This window comes from Varanus komodoensis, unplaced genomic scaffold, assembly GCF_004798865.1.
Source record: "Varanus komodoensis strain SLA01 unplaced genomic scaffold, ASM479886v1 scaffold3, whole genome shotgun sequence".
Taxonomy (NCBI): domain Eukaryota; kingdom Metazoa; phylum Chordata; class Lepidosauria; order Squamata; family Varanidae; genus Varanus; species Varanus komodoensis.
Genome location: NW_025335761.1, coordinates 4328589 through 4353487, shown reverse-complemented (window position 1 = coordinate 4353487; position 24899 = coordinate 4328589). Strand labels below are relative to the sequence as shown.

Here is a 24899-nt window from a genome sequence, read left to right as displayed (position 1 = left end):
TAGGTAGGCCCTGTTGTGGAGCAGGTTGCATTGGGGACCTTGGAGGGCTAACCTGCATCGCCACTTGAAGCATCAGTACCGATGGAGTTGGTACCAAAGCTGCCGCCGGGATCGATGGTGCTGTCGAACCCGAATCCTGGTGCCTCTTCCTATGATGCGGTTTAGCCACCTTATCTTTCTTCGCCTTCTTATGGGCCGAAGACTGATCTGATCCCCCGTGCTTCCTCTTTTCCCATCGTTTACGTGGGGGAGAAAGAGGTTGCTGAGCCCCAGAGGGGGAATTTCCATCATCCGATGGGTGCGGCTGAGACGTGGGCGAAGGGCGTTGCCGGACATGCCCGAGGCAGAGGCTGGGCATTGAACCGCTGTGGACGAGGCTGTGGTCTTGCGCTTAGCAGATGGAGCATGCGCTGGCCCAGGCTTTACTGCAGGCTGATCTGATTTCATCAGCGCTTGATCCCATAGGAGCTTCCACAGTCGGTTCTCCCTATTTTTTCGCGCTTGCTTAGTAAAAGCAAGGCAATGGCGGCATTTATCAGTCCTGTGCCCCTCGCCGAGGCAAAGGAGGCATGAGTCAGGAGGGTCCACCAGAGACATTTTGGACCCACATTCCGCACATTTGCAGAAGGCCACTCACTGCGCCATCGCAGAAACAGAAGAAATAGAATACAGGAAAGAGGGAAAAGCAATATATTTTCGGTTTGTTTGTTTTTTTAATAATGAGGGAACAATAACTTGGAATAAGAGCAAAAAGACAAATGGTAAGTAACGAACAATACTGAGTCAAGCGAGATACAAACAGGTACGAGGCACAGTGAACGGCGGTCGCAAAAGACTGGAGAAAATGGTGGACACTCCGCTTTATATATATGCTACCAAGGGGGAGGGGAGCGGAGTTTTCCTGCCAAAAACCGTTAGCTTTCAATCTTTCCAGCCTAGGCACTGCACAGGCGCAGCACCCATATGTGTGATGCACAGAGGCCATGACAAAGAACATGGGAAGATGAGTTCATGCTCTGATATGTATTCAGAATAACAACTGGGCCTTGTTCTGAAGGCAGCTTCCTCGGTTACTGTAGCCCAAATAAAAAGTGGGGAGTTAGGGAAGATAGTTCTACTGCAATTAGTGCAGGAATGTGCTGTACACTCTCTGATTTTGACTACATAATTCCAACTGCTTTCTTGATAGCCTACTTGATGAGCAGCGATCAGCATGGGGCTTTGCTCAGCTCGTAAGGTATGCCATTTCAGCATCTCCCACCACTGAAAACCCCATCCGTCTATGCCCTTCACCGCTATCATCTGCTTGGGTTGTCTGGGTCTACTGATTCTAGACAGAATGTCTGGACCAATTAAGATGCAAGCTCCAGAGGAATCTGTCAGCTGTTCTATTCATGGGACCCATGCATGAGGTTACTGAAAGCACTGGAGACAAGTAAGAGGCCATGAATTCTAAACTAGGGACCTGAAAAAGTAAAATATAGTGCTGGTGGGGGCATTCATTTCAAAGTTGGGAAGCACCGGCTGTGTCTGAAAGAAACTCCTTTCCTTCAAATTCAAGCCTATTACATACGTGGTAAGTGTTGAATGCAGTGTGCCTGTCTCTTGAAATGCAAATCATGCAAATGTTTGAAAGACATTTTAAGCTCCACAGCTCAGAGAGAAAGAGTTAATTACTGATACCCACCCCATGATCCCATGTTTGCTTAGCTTTCCTGTGGTTATGTTGCCTGTAACAAATATGTCATGTTAATTGCATACACACAATTAATGCTGTATCTACTTTGGCCCAGTCTGATATTTGCAAATGTGTTTATTATACAGATACATTTGTCAGATGTGTATTTTTTTGGCCTGCTGTGGCTAGCTGATTTTCATCAGTAAAACCAATGTGGAATAGGAGATAATAGCCCACCTCAGTACTGCATTCCAATGTGTAATATATTCCCCTTTACATGTTGTGCCCCATACTGGACACAATATTCCAGACAACTGGAGAACAAAGCAGTACTGTTCCTATTTCTTGTGACTTGGAAATTACGGTTCTGTTTACTGAACCAAAGTTGCAATAACATTTTCCCTCATCCAAATCAGACTGAAGATTCATCTTCAGCTTGAGATAGAATGTAATCCCAAGATGCTTTTCACATGTCCCACTGCTAAGCCAGATACCATTTCCCATCCTATTCCTGCTACCTATTTAATTTTATTTTAGCCTAAATGCAGAAGTTTGTATTTGTCTGTTGAATTTCATTGTGCTAGTTTTGGCAGAATTTTCTATCTATTAACGGCATTTTGAACATTATTCCTGTCTTCTGAGAGATTGGTAGTTCATTCCTGTTGTTGAAGAATACCAGGTTCTGCAATATTCAATTCAAAATCTTCCTCCAATTTAATAACAACCACTGATGAGCAATCTGAGTGCTGCTTTCCAACCAAGCTGTAAATCTAACTGAATATATGCATCTAGCCCAGTTTACCTTCTTGCTAACCAAAATATTTTGGAAACTTTGTCAACTGCTTTGCTGAAATCAACTTCAATTGCATCACAGCATTTCTGCAACGTTCTAAGCTAGAAACCAGATGAGAGATTTACCTGGCAAGTTTTGACAAATCCATGTTGGATTGCAGTAACCACTGCATTGTTATCAAGATACTTACAAATGGACTCCTTCATGCATTTTTACATATGTACTCCTTTCTAGCAGCTTTCTTGGCTTTAGTGTCAGATTGACTTTTTTGTAATTTCCCAGATCTTCATGCCTCCACTTTTTGTCTGAGATATTTGCTTGTTTCCAGTCCTACGGTACCTCATCTATTTTCTATTTTTTTCCCCTCAAAGATGACAGATGAAGATTCGGAATGTACACCAGCAAGTCTTTAGTACTCTTTCCTCTCTTTCTACAGGAAGAAATAATCATACCATCATCTGAGGCCCATCTGAGGTCCTTCAATTTTCTTCCCAGAGTTTCACAGTCAGACGACACATTCATAGTTGTGTTTGCATATGTCATTTCTTCCCAGGTGGATGAGCAAGAAGGAGCAATTAAAAGTAGGCTCGATAAGGTTTTCAATCTGTCTATCATTTCCTAAATCCATGCACCAAGAACTTACTTCATGAACATTCGGGTTTAGGTAGCACACAGCTGTCTCCACAGCTTCCACCAGCTTTTTTCTTCTCTCCTGCAAATGGTGATTCAGGCCTCTGGTTCTGAATGGACTAGACTATCCCCCCATATTGGGCATAGCCTGCAAGTCCTTGGCTCCATAAGGATTATCAGAGTCACTCATGCTGGAAAGACACTAGAAAGTGATCTCTGCATTACAGGGGTTCAGAATGACTTGTTATAATCCTGCTCACTGTATTCCACCATTCTTTTCTACTGATGAACTTCTGAAGGTTTCTCTCTCATCCCCTTTCAAGAATTTTGGGTCTCAGGGAAATGCCAAAGGGGATCCCCCTTTCATCTGCAAATGGGTCCAGACAGATGATCATCTACTGCAATAAGAATGTGATAACAATGTGAAGATTTCATATTGAGTGGGCACAGAAACTTCAAAGAGTGTGATGCAACTGGGAATATCAGCCTGTCCTGCCATATGTCCTTCAAGACAGTACCTCTGATGTTTAAGAGAAAGTTCGGGCAGCCTGTGCGCACACAGACATGTCTGAGTTTCTGCTCACAAACCCGGGCACATGAACTCTTCTGGGCATGTGAAGTATTGATTGAAATCCTTTTAATAGGTAAAGGAATGTAGCACTGAGAAACTAATGTGCATGAGATGCCATATTTCATACAGTTTCCTATGTATCGATTACTTTTGTAGCCTAAAGCTAAAGGCAGTCAGAATGCTCTATTTCTTGTTCATCCTAATGCAATGCAATGAGATATGTTACTCCAATTTTATACTGAAATGGAGGCTGGGAAAATGCAACTTTTGTAAGTGAGTCCAACATTGTGTTCAAATTTCAAGGACAGTTCCCAAGATCCCTTTTGTACACTGTCCAGTAGACCATGCATGAAAAAATGATCCATACTTTAACATAATGCAAAACAGCCCCACTTCTCTGGTGGACTGATATTTAAGGTGGTTTGCATGCATTTACATAGAAGCTAGTGCTGCACTTTTCCAGTAGGCAGAAATCACAAAATTGTTAAGACAGTCCTGGGTAATGTTATGGGACTTCCCAAATTAGTCCCAGAAGAGGACTCCAGAAGAGGACCCCAGAAGATACGCCTCCTCTGGTTCAAACCTGAAGATCCTTTCAAAGTAAAGTACTTGCCACATGAAAATACTACCAGAAAGCTTTATTACTTTGCATGCAATAGTTTAATCTCATTAAGAGATAATAATAAAGAACAATGTGAAATGTAGCACGCTTTATATACCTTTGGTGCATCTTCTTTATCCTGCTTGATTAACAGCTTAGTTACAGATGTGGCTTACTTCTTTTGTTTACTTTGGTTGACAAAGCATACTTATATTGCTTTGAACAAACTAACATATATATTGTTTTAGAACAAGAGAAGATTTACATTTCTTGACACTTATCTCATGGTTATCAGCAAGCAGGTGTCCAAACTCTCTTCTTATCTGTGGGTCACAGCAACCCCAATATTTTCTCTGCTGAAATTCAGATTGTCTTGTTAACTCCTTTCCTCAACAATAAACAGAATTAACATAGAATTAAGGCCTGTAAATCAGATGTGCAAATCAGATAATGAACGATCCCCATTCCTTTAATTGGGGTTTCATTAGTCTAGCTATGAAGACAAGGTCACTTGATCCTGTATTAGCAGTAAACAATAGGAAGCCTTTCCTACAGGTCAAGTATAATGTCAGACCAGAGATGCTTCCATATTCTTATCAATAAAACCCAGAAACAGTCAGCAAGATTGATGCTGTTGTTCCACATGTGCAAATTAGCAATTGCTGCAAGTGAAGGGGGAACTAGCATAAGGGAGAAAAAGATGAGGAAAGGCTTTCTTCATAGCATGAAATGAAGCAATAGAGACCCCAAAATCCTAACAACCTAGAAATCAAGCTTGGTTTCTTCTTACAAAAGTAACATTACTTTTGTTGCCCTTTCTTCAGCAGATCAGGATCAAAACAACTCTCAACACAGCTTCTACACAAAAGCCTAAGTCCATAAAAACGGATATATGTAAATGTTTCCGGTATAATCAAAAGGAAAATTCAAGCTAAAATAAATGCAGACACACCACTGCTCATCTCTTCTTCACTCTGGCTGCATTCGTATGCCACAGCAAGCAACCCTGAACGGTTACCATGGTACATGGTTTTTTATCTCGATGTGCTCAGCAGAAGAGCAAGTGGTTTCCATGCTAGTGTGCCTTCTGTCCTTCACACTTGGTCCTCTTGTTGATGGTCCTCCCACAGCAGTTGTTGTACCTGAAATTCAATCCCCTGTTGCACTGTCCCTGCCTATGTCACCCCCCCTCCTCACTGGTCCACACACTTCCCTGGGCATGTTCTCTGCCACACTCTCCCTTCTTTTTCCCCTCACATCCCTCAGCTGAAACAGTCATTCAGTGAATACATCTGCCCACAGAGACAGCTGTGATCCTTCTTCATGTCTAAGCAGCTTTACCACACACCACATCTTCTCTTGACTGGCTTGCTGAAGATCTGTCAAGGCTTTGCTCTGAGCAGGGACCATAAACATGTCAATCAGGCATCCGATGTATCCATGCACACAGAGACTTGAATGAGGACAGACTTTGCCCTCTGTCTTCCTCACCATGCCTGTAGGCAACGTCTTCCTTTTCTGTGCAACTTCACCCTGTGAAGTGTCTTTGCCCCACCTGTCTTGCTGTCAGAGCCCCTGCTCTACCCTCTTCTTCAGCAGCCTTCAGTTGTCATCATTCCACACACCCTCCCTCTCTCCCTCCTATTACTGACACTGCTCTGGGAATCACCCATTTCCATGCACTCCCTCTGAACTCAGCAGCCCTGCTTGAAATCCACCTTGCACTTCCCTTGTCTTGGCTCTGCCTCTGGCACCGAAAGAGCCTTGGCTGCCCATCCTCCCTCATGCTGCCTGACCTCTTTGGTATGGGAAGCACAGGGAGGTGTGGGAATGCAGGTGAATACAGAGTCAGGAGATGACATGCTGCTTAGCTTGTCATGGGAAATGCCGCACTACAGGCACCCCGAGCCCTTTTTCAGTAGGTTAGCTGTTCTCCTTGGCACTTGCTGAGTAGCAATGCTGGTGTGCCTCCACTTCTAGTGCACTTCTCCAGTGACATCTGGCCCTGTAACACTTATTCTGAAGTTGCTACTGCATTTTCTGAAGGGTGCTATGGGGTGGACCAGGGACGTATTGCTGGGGGAAGAAAGGTGGAACTATGGAATGGGAGCCAGGCCAGTGGGCCCAGTGAAGGCAGGAGGCTTTGCCCGGTGATGCTGAATGGATGGTAACTACTGTGGTGGCGGCAGCAGCAGTGGGGTCATGAGAGGAATGGGAAAGGCTGCTGTGGTTGCCCATACTGTGAAAAAGCTGACACAGGGCTTGCAGTGGGTGCCCAGTCTGCAGTGCTGCTGCAACCATTCAGATGACCTTGGTCTGCCAGTCTATAGCTTCCATGTGGCCCATCATGAGGTGGTCATACAGGGTGGAGGAGGCTGCCCTGCCCTACCTGATTATCACCACAGAGATGCACATGCTGCTGGAGATGCTACTTGTCCAGATTGAGACTATGTGCCCAGTAGCCCTTCTTTGGTTTTCCTGTGCTTTCTTGTGCTGGAACAATTCACAACAGATATGGGGGGGGGGGTGCTGTACACAGGGCTTGTTGACGGTCGTGAGTTATGTGGTGAAGATAAAAGTCAAGACAAGAAAGGAAGGCAGGGACATTCCCATTTGTAATGCCCCATGTGTTGCACATGTGCCCTTGTTTGAAGAAACAACTTTACAGAGAGGACAGAGATCAAAGGCACAGAAACTCATAAGTGGCACCTGTGAGAACAACATGGCCTGGTTGACTGCATGGTCACTGGTCCAGGCAGCACAGCCCATTTCTCTGAAGCTGGAGAACAACAACAACAAAAGGTGGACACCTGGAGGGAAGCAAAGAAGCCTGAGAGGAAGGGAGTGTAGAGCACCCTGTCAGAGTGAGGAAGGCATTGAGGCACCCGCTGCTGGGCAAAACAGTTCAGTAGAGGTTGGATGACTGGAACAGTTCCTGCAGCTGCAGCTCTTTCCAGGGGACTCTGTGGGAGCTGCATACCAAGATCTTGGGAACCACAATCATGGGTCTGGATATCCCAAGAAGCCATGGTGAAGCACAGAAACCATGGAACAGACAGTTGCTTCTTTCTGTGGTTTCCAGAAACCAGATGTACTACACTGAAATACCACAACAAGGTTTGGACAGTACATCAGACCAGCTAGGGTAAAAAAAAAACACCACCACAGTGGTTTGTCACATTGTGAGGATCTGTCCTCTATCTTAGAGGAAAAGACAGACTTTGAAACCCAGAATTTTAAACCATCATAACTTAAAATGTGTTCTTCAAATACAGAACCTACTGACTGGGTTTGAACAACACATTTTAAGTTATGATGGTTTATATAAGCCATGGTGATTTGGTATATTGTCTCAGCCCAGCACTCTTCCCAGAGGAAGGCTTGTAAACTATCCCAACTAGTCAAGGTTTGTTGTGGGTTTAATAAACCAACCAAGGGGCTAGTGGGCAACTGCCTTTACCAGGCACCCCAAAATGCCAAAGCAGTAGTTGAAGCCAGCTGGGAAAGGTTTCCTCTCCTCTATGCAACTGCAGCGACCCATTTAGCACTAGGATTTAGGTTCATAAGGATTACAGGCATCTCAACTGGATTTTGCTCTGAATAAATCCTAGATGTTGCACTGGCTGCAGTTTGACACATACATACATTGGAGGGGAGGAGGAGCATGCATGCACAAGAGCATGGTTAAAGGTGACTTTCCTGATTCTGTTTTGCAACTGTGGGCAGGATACCCCATGAGGATGTCCACTTGAATCCTGGGGAGTCTCTCCCTGATTCCCTGGTATTTGGGGGACATTTCAGATCCCCATTTGCATGGTTCTGAAACGTCAAGGCATGATGGAGAGACAGGGCAGCATGGAAAAGGGCTGAGATGCAGCCTTATCTCTCTATATCACAACCTGTGTGTTCCCACTACCAGGTCTTCCCTCAGGTTTTGCCACTTTTCAAGGTACAACGCACTTGGGGTCACCTGCAAAACCAAAGGATCAGTTGAGGATTCCTAGTACCCCCTCAACTCCTCTCTCCCAGGTTCCTGCTTGGAAGGAAAATGAATGGGGAGTATATCCCCCCACAATCTTTTTACTGGTTCTGGGGATGGAGTGAAGGGACTAGATGGGAGTTTGTGCCTCCATTATGAATGCTCAGAAAAGTGAAGGCAGCACAGGGTCACATGAGCACCTGAAGATTCTGCTGCAAAGGGTATTTTTCCACCCTCATCTTTTAAAAATACAGTATCAATAAGCTACAAAGCTGTAATTTGGCACGTACACTGTGCTCTTGCAGACAAATGCTTATGCCAAATTGCAACCTGTAGCCTATTGCTATTTTTTTCAGTTTTTTTAAGGTGGGAATGTGTAGAAAGCAACCTTGGCAGCCAAAATCCTCTTTTTTGCAGGGGCTGGGGGAGGCATGTGGTCCTGAGATGCCCATCCCTTCTCTAGCAGCTTGCTGCAGCTCAACAAACATCTCTTTGCTCCTGCAGTGTCCTCTGGGATGCTGCAGAAAGATTGGGGGGAGGGGGGGACAAAGAGGAAGCGGGAAGAGGAGGGAGGAGGAGAACACAACCCCTGCTGTGCCTGATCAGCAGTTTGCCATAGAGGAATTTTAACCAAAATGCATGTTTAGCATTCTAAAGGGGCTTAAGGAGTTGTGCGAACACAGCCACAGTGTCTAAAGTAGACAGATCTTTTGAAGGACAGATAATTTGTTGCTTTCCCAGCAGCCTCATTACTCAGGGCAAATGAAGAACATGGACAGAGGGGGATCTCTTCACAAGGGAGAAACAACACAGATGGTCTAGGCTGTGCTGTGGATTAACTAAAGGGCTGCATGTAGTAACATGGCATTCTCTGAGGGATCACATACCTTGGGATAGTGAATTAAAAAATCAGAGTAACTATATCATCAGCAAGAAAAGAGCAAAACAGCACAATGGAAAGTGACGTTTCAGAAAAGCTTCTGTGTCCTAAGTCTGCTCCTGTAGATTCTGATCAATATACTTTCAAAGGGAAGTCATACAGAATTTGGCATTCTGGGAAGCCACTCTATTTTCCAAACAGATAAATCAAGGGCCGAGCACTGCACTGCATAGGCAAAAGAATAAAATTTATACTGCAATTTAGTTTGATATGGTCAATTTTTTCTCACCTGAGCAAGACAAAAACCCATAGTATCCCCAAATGTTTTGGAACAAATACACCCCATGTTTACAAATATTAGCCCAAATACCAACTCTTAAGCAATTTAAACAAACACTGAAAAACCAATCAGAATCAAAATATTTTATTTCCAGTAACAGTAGAATCCAGGAATCCTGATAACAATTCCTACTGCTTGAGGAGACAGCATTAACAAACAGTGCCAAAGAAACAGTGTGTAATGAGTCTTATCAAATGGCTCCGGGAAAGTTGCATGAATATTTATATTTCCAAATAAGGGAATTGAGGGAATTCCACTGCTCCCCAGACATGTAACTCATGTTTTGTTTCTGTAAAGGCCAGCGAATGCATGATGGACCAATGTTTTAAACCCAGGCCATTCTAGTTTACTATTTAGCCACCAGACAACAACATTTTCTTCAGTTTCCCTCTTATGGAAAACTGTAGACATATTGCATAACAAATTTTACCACCAGTGTCTCTGTATGACATAGATTTCTTTGTCACTTGTATGCCTGCTGCCAACTCTCTTTTCCTGATTCAGGGAGTATAAGGGGAAAGATATACTGAAAGTTGGACCTCAGGTCTCTGAATTTTGCCGAGGAGCTAACATGAGCAACACTAATCTAGGATATGAAAGAGAGCTTAGCTGAATGCTTTTCTTTCCAGCAATGGAAGTATGATCTAAGCAGAACTCTACTCAGAATGCTCTGTCCAGTGGAAGGGGTGGAGAAGACATGGAGGTGATCTTCACTGATTCTCCCTGCCCTGCAACTTCCAGTCCCATCAAGCTATTCCAGGGGGTACCAACTACCCAGATCAGGCTGGTAGGGGACCACAAGAAAGATCATGTCATCCTTTGCCCTACTGGGTCAAAAGTATTCGGTGGCCTTCCACAGAAGGCCAAATTCTGGATGCAAAACTTTCTGCAGGAGACTGAAATAAACACAAACAAAGCTATATCATCAAGACAAGCACCATATGATGATCTTGCTCGAACATTTCATATCAGTTTGTTTACTGACAGCTGTAAATGATACCAAGAAGGGCATTTCAAGAATTTATGAACATAAATATTTATATTCAGTAGGGATGAAGGGCTGCGGATAGCCCCTTTCCAGGAAAGGGAGAGAACATCACAGTCCCACTAGATAACCTTCACCTAGCTTTCTTCTAGCTGCAGAGTGGCTAGCAGCTGATGGAGTCTCAACATTAAATTTAATTTAATTAGCAAGAGCATCTCTGATGAATGTGTGCAATCACACAAGTTCACTAGGAAATAAAAAAAGACAAATGCTCCAATAATGAAAGAGCAGAAGTGGGCCAATAAGCAAGAGAAAGGAGTGTGTAAAACTGACATTAAAGTAGTGAATTTTGTTTTGTGGTTTTTGAGATAACACCAAGAACTAGAGCAATGTAGTCTGTTATGTATTTGAGTGACTTTCTCTTGCAGATCACACAAATCTGACACTGAGGAAAACCCTGAAACAAAGCCATACTGCAGGAAAGGAAAAGACAGATATATGGACTATGTTGTATCATTCCTGATTTATCAAACAAATCACATTTCATTCACTCATTGTGACCATCTAGTGTTGGGAAATTCCTACCCCATTTTGTAATATCAAGTTAGGCAGGTAAGCTAGAGATAGAAAATGAAAGGAAAGTTGTAAAGGAAGTGAAACTGTGCATGTTGACACCACCCACGATGACTCCGTGAATGCTATGGCACCTTCACTCAAAGTCCCTGAAATTGCCATGTTGAGTGGCAAGGAACGAAGGAGGTCTCCACATGCATCTACCTGAAGGTGAACTAAATACCACACTTTCAAGTCCCTGTTCATGGGGTGAGCATGAGAACACTGATATTGACAACATTAACATTTTAATTATAACATTGTCATTTTCCCTGTAATTTATCTTCACTGCCTTCAGCACTATTTTAGCGTCAAGGCAGGACATGCATTTAGATAGACAAAGCAGGTAACTTCTTTTTAAAAGTAGCATCTCTTTTTTTCAAGTTTATAGTAATTCAAAGCAGAAAGGCTGGCTGTAAGGAAACAGTTTGATTGATATTGAACAGTATTTATTATGAGGTCCTCTATTCTACATGAGGCAGGTTTATGTGTGAGTAGAGTTAATGAGAACTAAGCTTTAAGGTGGAAGTAAATGCTATCAAATATAGTGCCAGTGCCGCTTCAGGTCCTAGTGACCATCCATCCCGCAACTGTCTGATGCGCTGCAGTTTCACCGACAATCTTGTAAGCTATTCACAATGGCATCCAAGTTTTGAAATTGAGATAAGCAGCCTTATTTATGCCAACATAACTAATCCAATACTGCTTGGAAGGGTTCACACCAGAGGGATAATGCATTTCTGCCTGGAAATAATATGAATAGCATCAATAGGTATAACATCTAAGAGAACTAAGTGACGAGAAATATTAGATGCAAGAAAAAAGGGTGATATGTTGCTCCATTTCTAAGGTTTTTTTGTGATACATCTCACAGTAGGCTGCCTGTGATAGGTTTTCATAGAGCCACTGGTGGTTAAGTTTATTTCAAAGTGACGTATTTTCAGGACATCAACAAAAGTATCTTCGCCAGAAGGTGACCCAGCAGTTGGACAGCATTATGAGCAAACAGGAAAGGGAGAGGAGGCAGACCTAAACTTTCCTGGCTGTCTTGTGGGGAAGCCAATTAGTTTTTCCATTCCTTCACTGAAAACATATTTATGAAGCCTCTTTGTGATCATCTGCTGTGTCCTTTTGGTACTTAGAACTCAGCAGGGTGAGTTTAGAGATGATGTACAAAACCTATTGAAAAGTGCTTTGTGGAGATGAAGCTTTCTAATGAAGAAGCTATTTCTGATGTGGGCAGTGATATGCCAACAGAAGGGTATTCTGTCCAATGTCATCCAGCAAATAGGGAGCTGCCCTAGAAAACTCTCCAAGGACTTACTTCTAGCAACAAGTTATACCACATCTCTAAACTCCGTAGCACATACAAATACACTTTGTATGAAGTAGTAAAATAGAATATAGTTAGGGAAAAAGGAGAAATTTATCAAACTAACAGATTCTTGCATTCTGACCCCTGTGCTAATCTTATTAAGAGAGAAGTTACTTGGTCCTTGTTGAGAAATGGCACATTAATGAGATCTCCTTGAAATAATCCCATCTCTAATATGCAAGGAAAATTACATTTTTTCAGCCTAATTATTATGTCATTCAAATACCTCAACTCCAGTATTAATTGCTTCTTCCCAAATTGCAATGGCAGCTGGTTAGACAGTGGAAAAAATCCTTCAGAAAAGGAAGGCAATATGGGATACCAGGGTAGGAAAGTGGGAAATAAGTAGTCAATAATGCAATGGAAGGACTGGGATTACTAAAATGAAACCCCATAGTGAGGTTTTTATTTGAAGCAGGAGACTAGGAAAGAGACCAACATACTGGGAAGAAGTAGGTCACTGACTTTACAAAAAGGACATTCACCAAGATAAAAGTCCTTTCTTAGGGACCTTCAGCATTTTCTGGACTTCAGTACACGTATCTTGTGAGAGGACATACACCACAAAATTCACTTTGGGAATTGTCCCACATACTATTCCAACCTTTTGTGTGATCCTTGCAGAACAAGAACTTGGACCTAAGAGGAAAACAGTAATATATCCAGAAAGACAGATACACCATTGATCAAAGTGGTTAAGTCTTCTGATAAAAGGAGATACTGTGCTGCTAGAAGTGACAGTCACCTTTGTTTATCACATCTGTATGCCACCTTTCCTCTAAGGACCTTTGGGTGACATAAACAGTCACACAGAGACAACCACTTTAGCCTCACAAAGAACACATGAAATATATAAGATTAAATCAGGCTCCCACAACCTGCTGCCTAGTATGCTGAGGCTGTCACTCCTACAATCCCCAGCCAGCATGGAGAAAGCTAGATCAAAGGATGACTAGCCCAAGGTTACTTGGTAGGAGAGACAGGAAAATCCAACTCAAGATTTTCACAGCAGGGCAGTATCTCCAACAGCACTACTGCATTTAGAGAACTTCTATAGCACTGCAGCATAACCTTCTGCAGATGGCCCAAGTGTCATATATCTCACCTTTCAGCCTAATGGGGATAAGGCTCCATGAAGATAAAATAGGGTCCCATTGGCATTAAAAATCTGCTAATTTATGGATTTCTTGGTGAAATGACTGCCAGTTTCCAGGTTCCCAGTGAGCTTCATCCATGGCTCAACTCAAATCTGAACCTGTTTTTTTCTTGGCCAGGTCCACCACCACCATCACACTAGAAATGCCTGCATGTGTGTGCCAGTGTTATTTCTCTAGGATGGCACTACTGCAGTTTGTCAATGGAAAATATTAACTCGTGAGCTCACCCATGTTACAGAATACAAGACTAACTTCCAACAGTATACAAAATGTGATAGGGTACACTGTCCCTTTGCCTTTTGCTGTATGCCTTTATGAAACCCCACAGATAATTTTTTCACATAGTTGCTGTGACAGTTTATTTCCAAGACAGAAATGGGGTAGTTATTAAGCAACTGTAAGAAAGACAGTAAATGTCAAGCTTCTGGTAAGATACACAAAAGAACACTTTACTCCCTGGTCTTTTTGTACCAATTACTAAAAAATAGCAATGGTATGAAGACTGATGAACATAATATAGCTTGTAAAAAATTATGCTGTATCAGACCAACAGTCCATTCAGTCCAGTACCCTGTTCATACAATGGCTATCTGCCCACAGGATCCCTGCCCAACATGCATTACTTTATACTTGCTTACATTAAAATGCATTTGACATTTTGATTGGAGAGATCCCACTGGAGATGATATCACAATCCCTTTAGTTTTAACTACCAGGAATAGTTTAGTTTCATCAGCAAACTTGGACACTTTACTGCTTACTCTTAGTTCCAGACCATTTATGAATACATTGAAAAGCACTGCCCCTAATACAGAACCTTGTGGGACCCTACTGTTTATATTCCTGCATTGAGATAAAAGCTCATTTATTCCTATTCTGTTTTTGTCCTTTAACCAGTTACTGATCTATAAGAGGACCCCCTTCTTATTCATTGAAGATTAGTTTTGCTCAGGATTCTTTGATTAGGGAATGTCATAAGTGAAGAATGTCTGTTAGAGTACCCCATCCACGTGCTTACCAACATTCTCAAAAAACTTGAATAGGTTATTGAGACAGAATTTACCTTTGTGGAAACCATGTTGATTCATTTTCAGTAGGATTTATCCCGCTTTGTGCTTTCTTATGCTATCTTTAATAATACTTTCAACCAATTTACCCAGAACAGATATTAAGCTAACTGGCTTGTAATTTCCTGGATGTGCTCTGCATCCCTGAAACTAGTACTACTTAGCCATTGGCCAGTCTTCTGATACCGAGGCTACTCTTAGGGACATATGTATTCATATAAAATTGTCAGCAATTTTATATTTGAGCTCTTTACGAACTCTGGGATAGATATCTCTTTGCCTGGTGATTTATCAACTTTTAGTATGTCAATGCTGAGAATGTCATTTTTGGTAACTGCCTTAAGACTCTCTTCCTGAATACATAAGATCAGGAACAAGTATCTATTCTGTATCCTCAGCTATGAAGAGATGAAAAAAGAACCATTCAGCTTCTCTGCAATCTCCTTATCCTCCTTTAGTGCTCATTTAATTCCATTATGATCCAATGGTCCAACTGCTTCTCTAGCCAGTTTCTTTCTTCTGATACATTTAAATAATCCTTTATTGTTGGCCTTGATGTAGTTAGCAATATGTTCCTCAAAATGTTTGTTTCTTTTACTGTCTGCTTACATCTCCCTTGTGTAAGCTTACGCTCTTTCATTTTCTTGATTTCAGCATGATCTCCATTTCTTGAAGGAAGTCTCTGAGACAGCTTCCGCGACTCTTTTGTTTAAAAATGCTGATACCTTTGCGGTACCTTTCCTAACTTATGGCATATTTACTATCTATGCCTCTATTATGTTTCTGAGTAATCTCCAAGCATTTTGAAATACTTTAACCCTCTTGACTGCTCCTGCTACTTTTCTACCAGCTCTCCCATTTTAGAATAACTTCCTTTATTGAAGCCAAACACAACTATGCTGGACCTCTTTAGCAATCTTCCTCCTAACAGTATATTGAATCTGATAGCACTGTGGTCACTGTTTCCAACTGGTTCAACAATGTTCACATTCCTTACTATGACCTGGACAACCGCACCTAGGATTAAATCCAAGATTACTTCCCCTCGGATTGGTTCCAAGACAGACCGTTCTATGGCAGTCATTTAGAACAAGAAATTTAACCTCTTTGTCAGCTGGAACATACATTTTATTCAGTCAATGTATGGTAGCTGAAGTCATCCATTGGTATAACACTGCCATTTTTTGAGGCTTCCCTGATCTGATTCCTCATTTCAAGATCACCTTGAGTATTTTAACTGGGAGAACAATAGTATATTCCTATGACAAAAGTTGGAGCCAGGTGTTGTCATTTCTGTTGAGGAGTCTGCACTTTATAGTATAAAGCCTGCTGGATTCTGCGTCCTCTTTGACATACAGAGCAACAGCTCCGACAGTGGCCGCCCTTCTCTGATCCTACTATACAGCTGACATCCAGAGATGACCGTACCCATTAGTTCCATCCATCGTACCAAGTTTCCATAATGCTCCCTATAGCTAGTCTCTCCTTTAAAATCAGGCATTCCAGATCTCATATTTTGGCTCTGAGTCTTCTAGCATTTACATAGCAACATCGAAACACAGCATGCCTCTCCAGACATTAAGTTTAGACACATCATGTTTCAGAAAAAAAGAACCATGAACCATATAGTGATTTTTTTAAAGAATTTAAGAGAGTGTTTATATATTGTTACCTAGCCTAAAAACCATATATTAAGAAAACTTTTATAGAAAGCTGTGAGATGCAAAATTTCTGTAAATAAAGAGAGCATGGCAGATACTTTTATTTGTAAGATTCACAGTGACAATTTTCTTCCATTTCTTATTCAAATGATTGAACTGTTGTAACTTTATCATGTCCAATTTTCCAACATGTGAGCAGCGTCATATCTATCCTAATATTAAGCAAATGTGTACTCTGTCAAGTTTAGGTTTTATTGTACAGTCCTATGTTTATTTTGCTTAGCAGTCAATGTACCAGCCAGTGAATGCAAGTAATCAACTAATGCAGTTCTATTTTAAAACCCACATGTCCTTTTGAGAGGATAGTTATCCTGACACTGTTGCTGGATGCAACAGAGCAGAATGGGGGTTATTCCACCTTTAAAAAAAACAAACCCAACCCAACCCAACCCAACCCAACCACAAACTGTGAGACTTGCATCTATAGTACTCACTGCCACATTTTTAAACAAAGTTCTCAACTAGACCTCATCTCCTGGGAATGCTCCTTGGCTATAAAACTTTTAACTATGTGTATGTGTTCAACTAGAACTGCTTCTGCTGTTTTATTTAACTAAAATAACACACTCTCTACCCAAAACAAACTCACTAACCTGGTAACTATGATGTAGTCATAGGACAGACATCACAAGTTATAATCTTCCAAAAAGAATAAAAATAAGATGTTCATTAACAAAATTATTTGCAAAGTCAGTCTTCAATGAATAGGTTAAGATTACTTAAAGGTTCTTAGACAAAATATGGTTGCTTACTGTTCCTAAGTTTTGTCTTTCTTAGATAAATAATATCTCAATTCCTTCTCCTTTAGAGAAGATTTTCCTATACTTCAGCCAATGACCAGGAACAGGTTTAGAATTTTCCCTGAACGACCTTACAAATAGAAACAGATTGTACTATACATCAGTCTTCCTTTGTTTCTACTTCTTCCAGCTTCTGAGACCAATTGGATGTTTCCAGATCTACTTGCTGAAGTTTCCTCTGGTCAGACATTCAACAGGAACCAAAATATATTATGTGTTCCTTGGTCTACTAATAACATGTTTGGTATGTTGAATTTAAAAGTATAGTTTATTCAGCCAAAAAAATAAGTTTACTAAGTTTATGTTTTAAAGCTATTAAATATAATGATGATTTTATGAGTAAACCAATTTATACAAATACAACTTTAGGACCATAAAAACAGCCGTTTATGTCTCCAGCAGCTCTCCCTAACCTGGAAATTTTACATCTCCATTAGGGCCATAGGTCTGCACAAACATACACCGAGGATACTATTAGCTTAGTGTGCCCCCCCTTGCATACACACACACTTAATCTGCTTTACTTGTTCTTGAATAGAGATCCATCACATTTGTCAAGTAAAATGATCCACTCTTCCCTCAAGCACTCAACTCTCTATCCGTTTTATAATGAATCTTGACATGTTGGCCTTCCAAAGGTGAAACTCCCCCAGGATGGTATTTGCCCTGCTGGAAAATGCATGGCCTCTCATTTTGGACCACTTTGCTGACTTGTACGGACTGAAATGGCTACAGCAGGGTGTGATACACCAACAGCATCTGTGCCCTGTCTTTTCATCTGTGTTGCTCTCATATAATTACTGACTCCCCCCCACCCGCCTTTCTGCTGCAATTATCTCCTCTACCCCTTAATGATCAGCTGCGGAATTAAACCGATTTTCTCACTCTTCCCTTGTTGCCATGACAACAACTGGCCTGCACCTGCCACTGGATGAACAGTGGCACTTTTGGAGGGAACACACACATACACACACTCCCAGCCACACAAAGGGAACAGTTCTGAGTTCTTCCTATAAGTAAAGCACTTACAGTAAAACTGCAGAAAGGAGATTCATGAAGAAAAATGATGCAATGTTGAACGAGAATGCACACACAAAGACAGTTTTATGCAGAGCTCTGGAGAGCATATATTTTCCTTTTCTTCTGAGCCAAAGAATGAGATGCAATGCAACTGTTAGGCCAAGGTACATCTACAGATTTTGACTAATGATATGAAAACTACATTTCTGAAGTGGGAAAAAACAAGAACGAAACAAGCAGAATAGGCCAACTTGCACTGACGGCTGGATCTTAGCATGAGCAAGTCAGGTTCAGATGCTTATTCTGTAGTACTGGCCAGTTGCTATCATCCAAACTGTATGCAGAATTAGTTCTCCTCAAATCTCTCTGTGTCTGCTTCGTTTTCTCTTCAATTAAAACTTTTTATTGCCTTTTCAACAAAAACAGGAAGTCGTATTGTATTATGTTCCCTATAGAACTTGAAAGTTTCAACCAAATTATTTTTTGCAGATGTGACAGTACATTATGGAGAATTTGAAACACAAACCTGATATTTCCCCAACATATCTTTATTTTTTATTTCGCAAGGACTGGGCAGCTCTTGATACCGATCTAGCTCTGTCACCAGGAAATTTTCCATTATTATAGAGGAACACATAAGGAGTCACTTCTCCAAGTGGCACAGTTCTGTTAGTGATTTATTCAGTTTAATATACCACTTAATATGATAATCATTATATTTATCAACAAATAACTAATAATTATTCATCTACAAATGATTAAGATTCAGATGTAAACCCAATGCAAAAAGATGTTTTTGAGTATGACAATCCACCTTGCAATATGATCCTGAATTTAAATTATTACAAGAGACTACATCCCGATCAATCATAGATACTCCAAAATTAGATTTGAATGGAAACTCTCCTTCTCTGTCTCCCGCTATTCCCCATTCCAAAGAACAAGATCAGGTTTGTTGATGATTTGTGAATGGATCAGGCATGTCTGCACTGTGTCCAACTTATTTCCCCACTTCTTGTCCTTCCCTGATCCCCATCTGAGGCCAAGCTTCAGTTGACTGTAGCAATTCTCCCCTGCCAAATTAACATAGTTAATAATCTATTTGGGTGCAAGAGCTGATCTTTCAATACTCCCTGATCTTTCATGCTCCAGAAATAACAATTTTGTTATTTGCATGTTCTCAAAAACCCATGCTAGCAAAGAGGCTGAATCATAATTACTGCTTTATTTACAAAAGTAGTCCTGCAAGCAGGTCTCATCACTAAAAGTTACACAGGAAATTGCTCACATAAATAGTCAGAAGATTTTTAGCAATATTTAAAGCTGAGGACATGAACATGCCAAGAGTCTTCATGCTAGAAGGAAGCTATATTTTAATGGAGCTTTCATTAAAAACATGATTAGCACTTATATACTGTCAACTTTGGATACTCAAATACTGATGACAGTTGTCTCAACAATACTTCACATGTGTAGAATTTGGAATAGTCATTTATCTATTAACTTCTAGTTTTCTGTTCTGGGATACAAACTTGGCTGATGAAGAATTCCATAAGCATTTAATACCACCAATTTGTCCCCAAATGTAAAAGAAGAAGATTAAAATCCAAGGTATTAAAATGCTTCACAGAAAGAGTGTGTTCTGTTCTTTGGATTCCACACATACCCTGCCATGTTGTCCCTTGAGATAACAAAAAAGCACTTCTTTTTTCCCTTCTGATGCTCTTCTAAGGTTACCTATTAGTATCAACTCAGTCTCCTGAGAAAGTGCAACACTCTAGAAGACACAAAACAAATCACTGCCCAGAATCAGACATTTTGAGATGTCTGATAGGTCATGTATTCCTCACTTCTAAGGCCAAAATATACTTTTCTACTCAGACTCCTATTTGCAGATACTTGCATGTTATGCTAGAATTCATCCCATCTCAATTACGATAAACATATATATTTTCCATTAACAATTTGGGGATAATGATGTGTCTCAGAAGGTGATTTTAAGGATTAAGATACTGTATGAGAACACTTAAACACGTTCTAGAAATAATTAATATAAATATACATTCTCAAACTTGCCTGGATATTATCTGACTGAAGAAACGCATACACACAATTTTCCTTAGAACTTAGAGAGATGACTTAACATAATTGTTCCCATGTATCCTCATGCTTCCTGTTATACATATTCTAAAATAGTGAACAGATCCTACAGTGCAGCTGGATCAAAGTATCAGTGCTGGAATTAGTGAGGCTAAAACGGCTAAAGAGAAAATAGCTAGCGGCTTAAAGGATGGCACTTACTGAGGGATCCCTAAAAAAATACTTGGGAAATTTTGTCCCAATGGGCTTTCAGAGAAATATGCCTTGTGATCTTTCATGTCATGAAGTGATTCTACATTCTTCCTACTGCGGAATTGAGAAACTTTACATGAGTTTAGGTAGTATATGGGAAGAGAGAAAATTCTGAAAATATCTGCCTTTTTCAAGGCCGACTAATAATGATCAAATCCCTGGGTTACAAATATACATGTTGCTTAACTTAGAAAGCTACTACTCACAAATCCATACATTGTTCTTAAATCTCTTTCTGGCTCTTGATATTACAGCATAAATTGAAGATACAATTTTGCAGATGTATTAGGGCAAATTAGGAAGTTCTATTCCATTCAAACATCTGAACATATACTAACCGTGTCTTTTTGGAAGTCAGCAGTGCTTCACCTCATTGATGACTGAATTTTGCAAATGACAGTGATGCTCACTATATTTGAGGGATGCTCACTATTAGTCATTCTAGAGAGGTCTTCCCTAGATGTTTCAGAATATAGCTCCCAGCATTCCTGACCTTTGCCCGTGCTGCTAGTGACTGATGAAAGTTGAAGTCTAAAACATCTGGAAGGCACCACGTTGGAGAAGACTGCTCTAGACAGACTAGAAGTTCCCTAAAGCTATATGGCTTAGAATGGCTGCAGTTGCAAATACGAAGCCATTTCTTAAGCCCAACTTCAGTAAAGCAGTACAGATATCACACACCTGCATAAATCTTAGTTTTTTTCTTTCTCCTTTGCATCTAATCTGAAAATAATTAATTCACTTGATATCAGATGATACATTTACTCATTGTTAGTATATAGTGGTAAAAGTTCATTTCTGCAAAATAAGAACATTTAAGATTTTACTGTTGAAGTGCATTGCTTGACACTAGTTTTACATTTTTATTCCACCTTGTTCCTGTAAGGAACCCAAGGTGGCTTATATAATTCTTCTCCCCATTTTATCCTCATTACAACCCTGTGAGGTAGGTTAAGCTGAGGGTCAGTAATTGCCCAAAGGCATCCAGTTAGCTACATGGTTGAGTGGTAATTAGAATTCAGATTTTCTGAGTTACAGTCTGACATTCGAACCACTACAACTGTATTGGTGTGCTCTTGCTTTTTAAAAAGAAGCTCAATTAGGTTTTCTGCCGCTCCACCTATTTGAAAAGTTAGAATTGCCCCTTTTCTCTATAAATTAGAAAATGGCATGATACATTTTCTCCATTTCAAGTCTAACATTTCATTCTCCTAAAAACTGAAAATCCTTAGCTAGAAAATAATAGTCAAGAAGATCCACATGAAATATTATCCTTAAACCATTAACTAATAAAATGAACATATAGAAATAAAAGGTAATATAAGTCATCAAAGAAGAAGTGTTTGCTGGTTGCATAGGATTTATTTATTTAGAAGGATGTGAAATTTACAGAACACTTTTCACTAATGTTTGAGATACTAAATAACAATCCATTGCTTTACTTTAATACCACCTATAGTGGCAAAAAGAAAGAAAAAGGTCAAACAAAAGAATTAAGGCTACTAGAACAGGGTAGCTCTGTATTGTTTTACGTTTGTTTCTTAAGTACCAAGATATTTTGGAATGATTAAGATCCTAAATGTCATGATTTCTTTTTACTATGACAAACTTTGAAGGGATTCATTAAAGAAGAAAAGGATAGTACTTTTTGCTGTTCATATGAAATGGAATACAGCATTTGAAAGCTTCATCTGACAGTCCAGCTTATTATACATTCACTAGCCCAATCTAGTCTGTATCCTATGCAATCTTCTATTGCACAGTTGAAGCACCATTTTGCAATATAATCCCTACATTACTGACAATATGTTCCCAGTCTGCTTATATGCTTCTGAGCTTAATTCAAGGTGCTGGTTTTTGACTTACAAAGCCCTCCATGGTTTGGGATCATAACACCTGATGGAATGTCTCTCCTGACCTCTATCTAGCTGGACACTATGATCAGGTACAGGGACCTATGTCCAGCTGTCAGCTTGAAGGGAGCCTTGGATGGCGGCAACATGGAAAAGATTCTTTTCAGTGGTGGCCCTCCAGCTAGGGAATGAGCTCCCCACTGAGAACTGCCTGGTGCCAACTTTTCAGCATCAGATAAAGACCATCTACTGCATGGCATTTAAGTAGCTACTGCTGGCTGTCAGACAGGGTTTGACTGGGTCATTTTAACATTTTTGTTTTGTTTTTCTGTTTTTTATTTGGTTTTACATTTTCGTATTGCTTACTTTTATCATGTTTTAATTTTTGGTATATTTTAAATTATTTTTAAATATGTTGCTTGACTGTCCAGAGAGCATGGCTGTTGGGCAATATAGAAATTAAATAAATAAATGCATTATGTTGAACATTTCCTAAATTCAATGTTCCATCTGCGCCAAGGCATATAGTTCAGATCTATGCACCTGGAAACAAATCCCACTATGTTGAATGGAATTTATTCTACATCAAGCATATGTAGGACCAGCTCTGAACACACTTCTATCCTATTTTCATGCATGTGTGTGTGAATGAGAGGGAGGGAGGTAGGATTATGCTATTAATTCGGGAAAGTCAGAGAAGAAACAAAACAAATACACTTTGAAATATAAGGCAACATCATGACAAAGCCTATAGCTTTTCCAGTTCATCCTCATCACACAACAAACTATGCTTGTTTTAGTGAATTCTTTAATTTTATGTGGCCAATTTTTCCTTAATCTCTGTTACTGAATTAAAAGCAATCTTGATGGATACTGTCACATGTAAGGGGTCATGTGCCCTTTTGTAGCAGCCACAAAAAATCCTATTTGGATGGGACATGTGGACCCTGAACATTCTATCTTTGGAAGGTTCTAACTAGCTCACTGGGACATGAAATCAGCTATGTTAAAATATAGATATGTACTCAATGAACTTCAGAACGCCAACCTTGCATTTTTCTTGAAGTTATCAAAACTTTAACTACCTCCTGCTGGCTCTGCTCTGGATCTCATCCTGGATTTCAGAAATGAGCTAAATAAATTTGGCACTGCTCCAGACCCTAATTTGTGTCATGCCACGTCAACTACAGGGCAGAACCAAATTAACATTTTCATATATTCCACATATTTTCATATATTCTTATACTTTCTTTGGTGAAAGAGTATCGCTGGTAGAAACATGAAGGTCTGGAATACAGTCCCTGGGGAAAATTGCCCCTCCCCATTTTCCATTTTTATTTGTTTATAATCTGCAACTTTGTATCTTTGCAATAAGAGATTATTAGAAAATGATATATTTATTCCATATTTAGAGGTTCCATGTGAACAATGAATTATATTTATATTGATATCTTCAGGCTTCAGATAACTGGCTTTCCATTATTTGCTCTTTCATGTACAGCTACACAGACATGCCTTCTGGTCATAAGAAAAAGAGAATTTGTATATAAGTGGTATATAACTTCTGAAATTTGTATATAACTTCTATGAATGTTTAATTTTCTCTCTCTCTCTTTCTCTCAGAAGCAAGAGAACAGCAAACAAAGGGGACTGAGAAAATATCTGGGAATAGTAAGAGACACAGAAAAGTGCTGCCTAGAGTAATTAACTTTCTTGTTCAAAAAATTTCCCTGTGGAAAAGGGCATTTGAAAAAGAATGACTAAGCACTGGTTAAACCTCAATTTTCCAGCACATCAACTGGCTCCCCCATCCTAGCCAGTTCTAATCAAATTGAGATAGGAAGAGGAGGACATATGGAGAGACAATGGACAATTACTCCCTCATGGGAGAGCCAAGCTATTAACTCAGAGCCAATCTATGTAAGGTGAGTAGATTGGTCCCATCTGCAATTTCAGGTTCTACTGGGATCCTGTCAACAATGTATTACTGTCACAAAGAGAAATTTAGTAAGCCTAAGACTCCCCCTAAGGCTGCACCATTTAATGGATGCCCAAAGTCTCTCTCACCGAAGTAGTTTTAGTAATATCTTCCTTCATTATACAGAAAGATGGAGATAAAATCATTGAACAACCAAAGACTATCGGCCTCGAGACAGAGACAGCTCCTCATCATTGTAGCACAGTAAACAATATACTGGAGAATGTAGCATGTCCACTACTGGTAAGATTGGTTGGTCCCATTTAGTTTATGGCACTTGCTCCAGCTGTTCTGATAATGTTATAGACTTTATAACAGAGGTTTTATTTTAGACAAATGTGCAGAGTCGGGAAAGCTAGAAATGTTAACCTTTGCGTAGGCAACACTAATGCTTATGTGGTTGAGTTGGCACATATGAGATACAAGGTTTCTGAATACTGGTGCTTTAAATGAGGAAACTGTTCTTATTTATTTCATTTTTATACCACCCAATTGACAAGGCTCTCT

General features: G+C 40.3%; 1 protein-coding gene across 7 annotated transcripts in view; it reads right to left on the bottom strand.

Moving 5' to 3' along the window:
- The window catches only part of TRIM44 (tripartite motif containing 44), a 127949-nt gene that overhangs the window by 46525 nt on the left and 56525 nt on the right, over positions 1-24899 (bottom strand). The window contains exon 5 of one of the 7 annotated variants that reach the window (XR_006415265.1): positions 2662-3499. The exons of 1 other annotated variant lie outside the window; for it this stretch is intronic. Coding sequence is in view for 4 of the 6 variants with exons in the window: in XM_044435665.1 (XP_044291600.1) it covers positions 4593-4629 (37 nt within the window). In the remaining 2 variants the exon portion in view is untranslated. 5 more of the 7 variants (XR_006415266.1, XM_044435666.1, XM_044435667.1 and 2 more) reach the window with 5 other exon arrangements.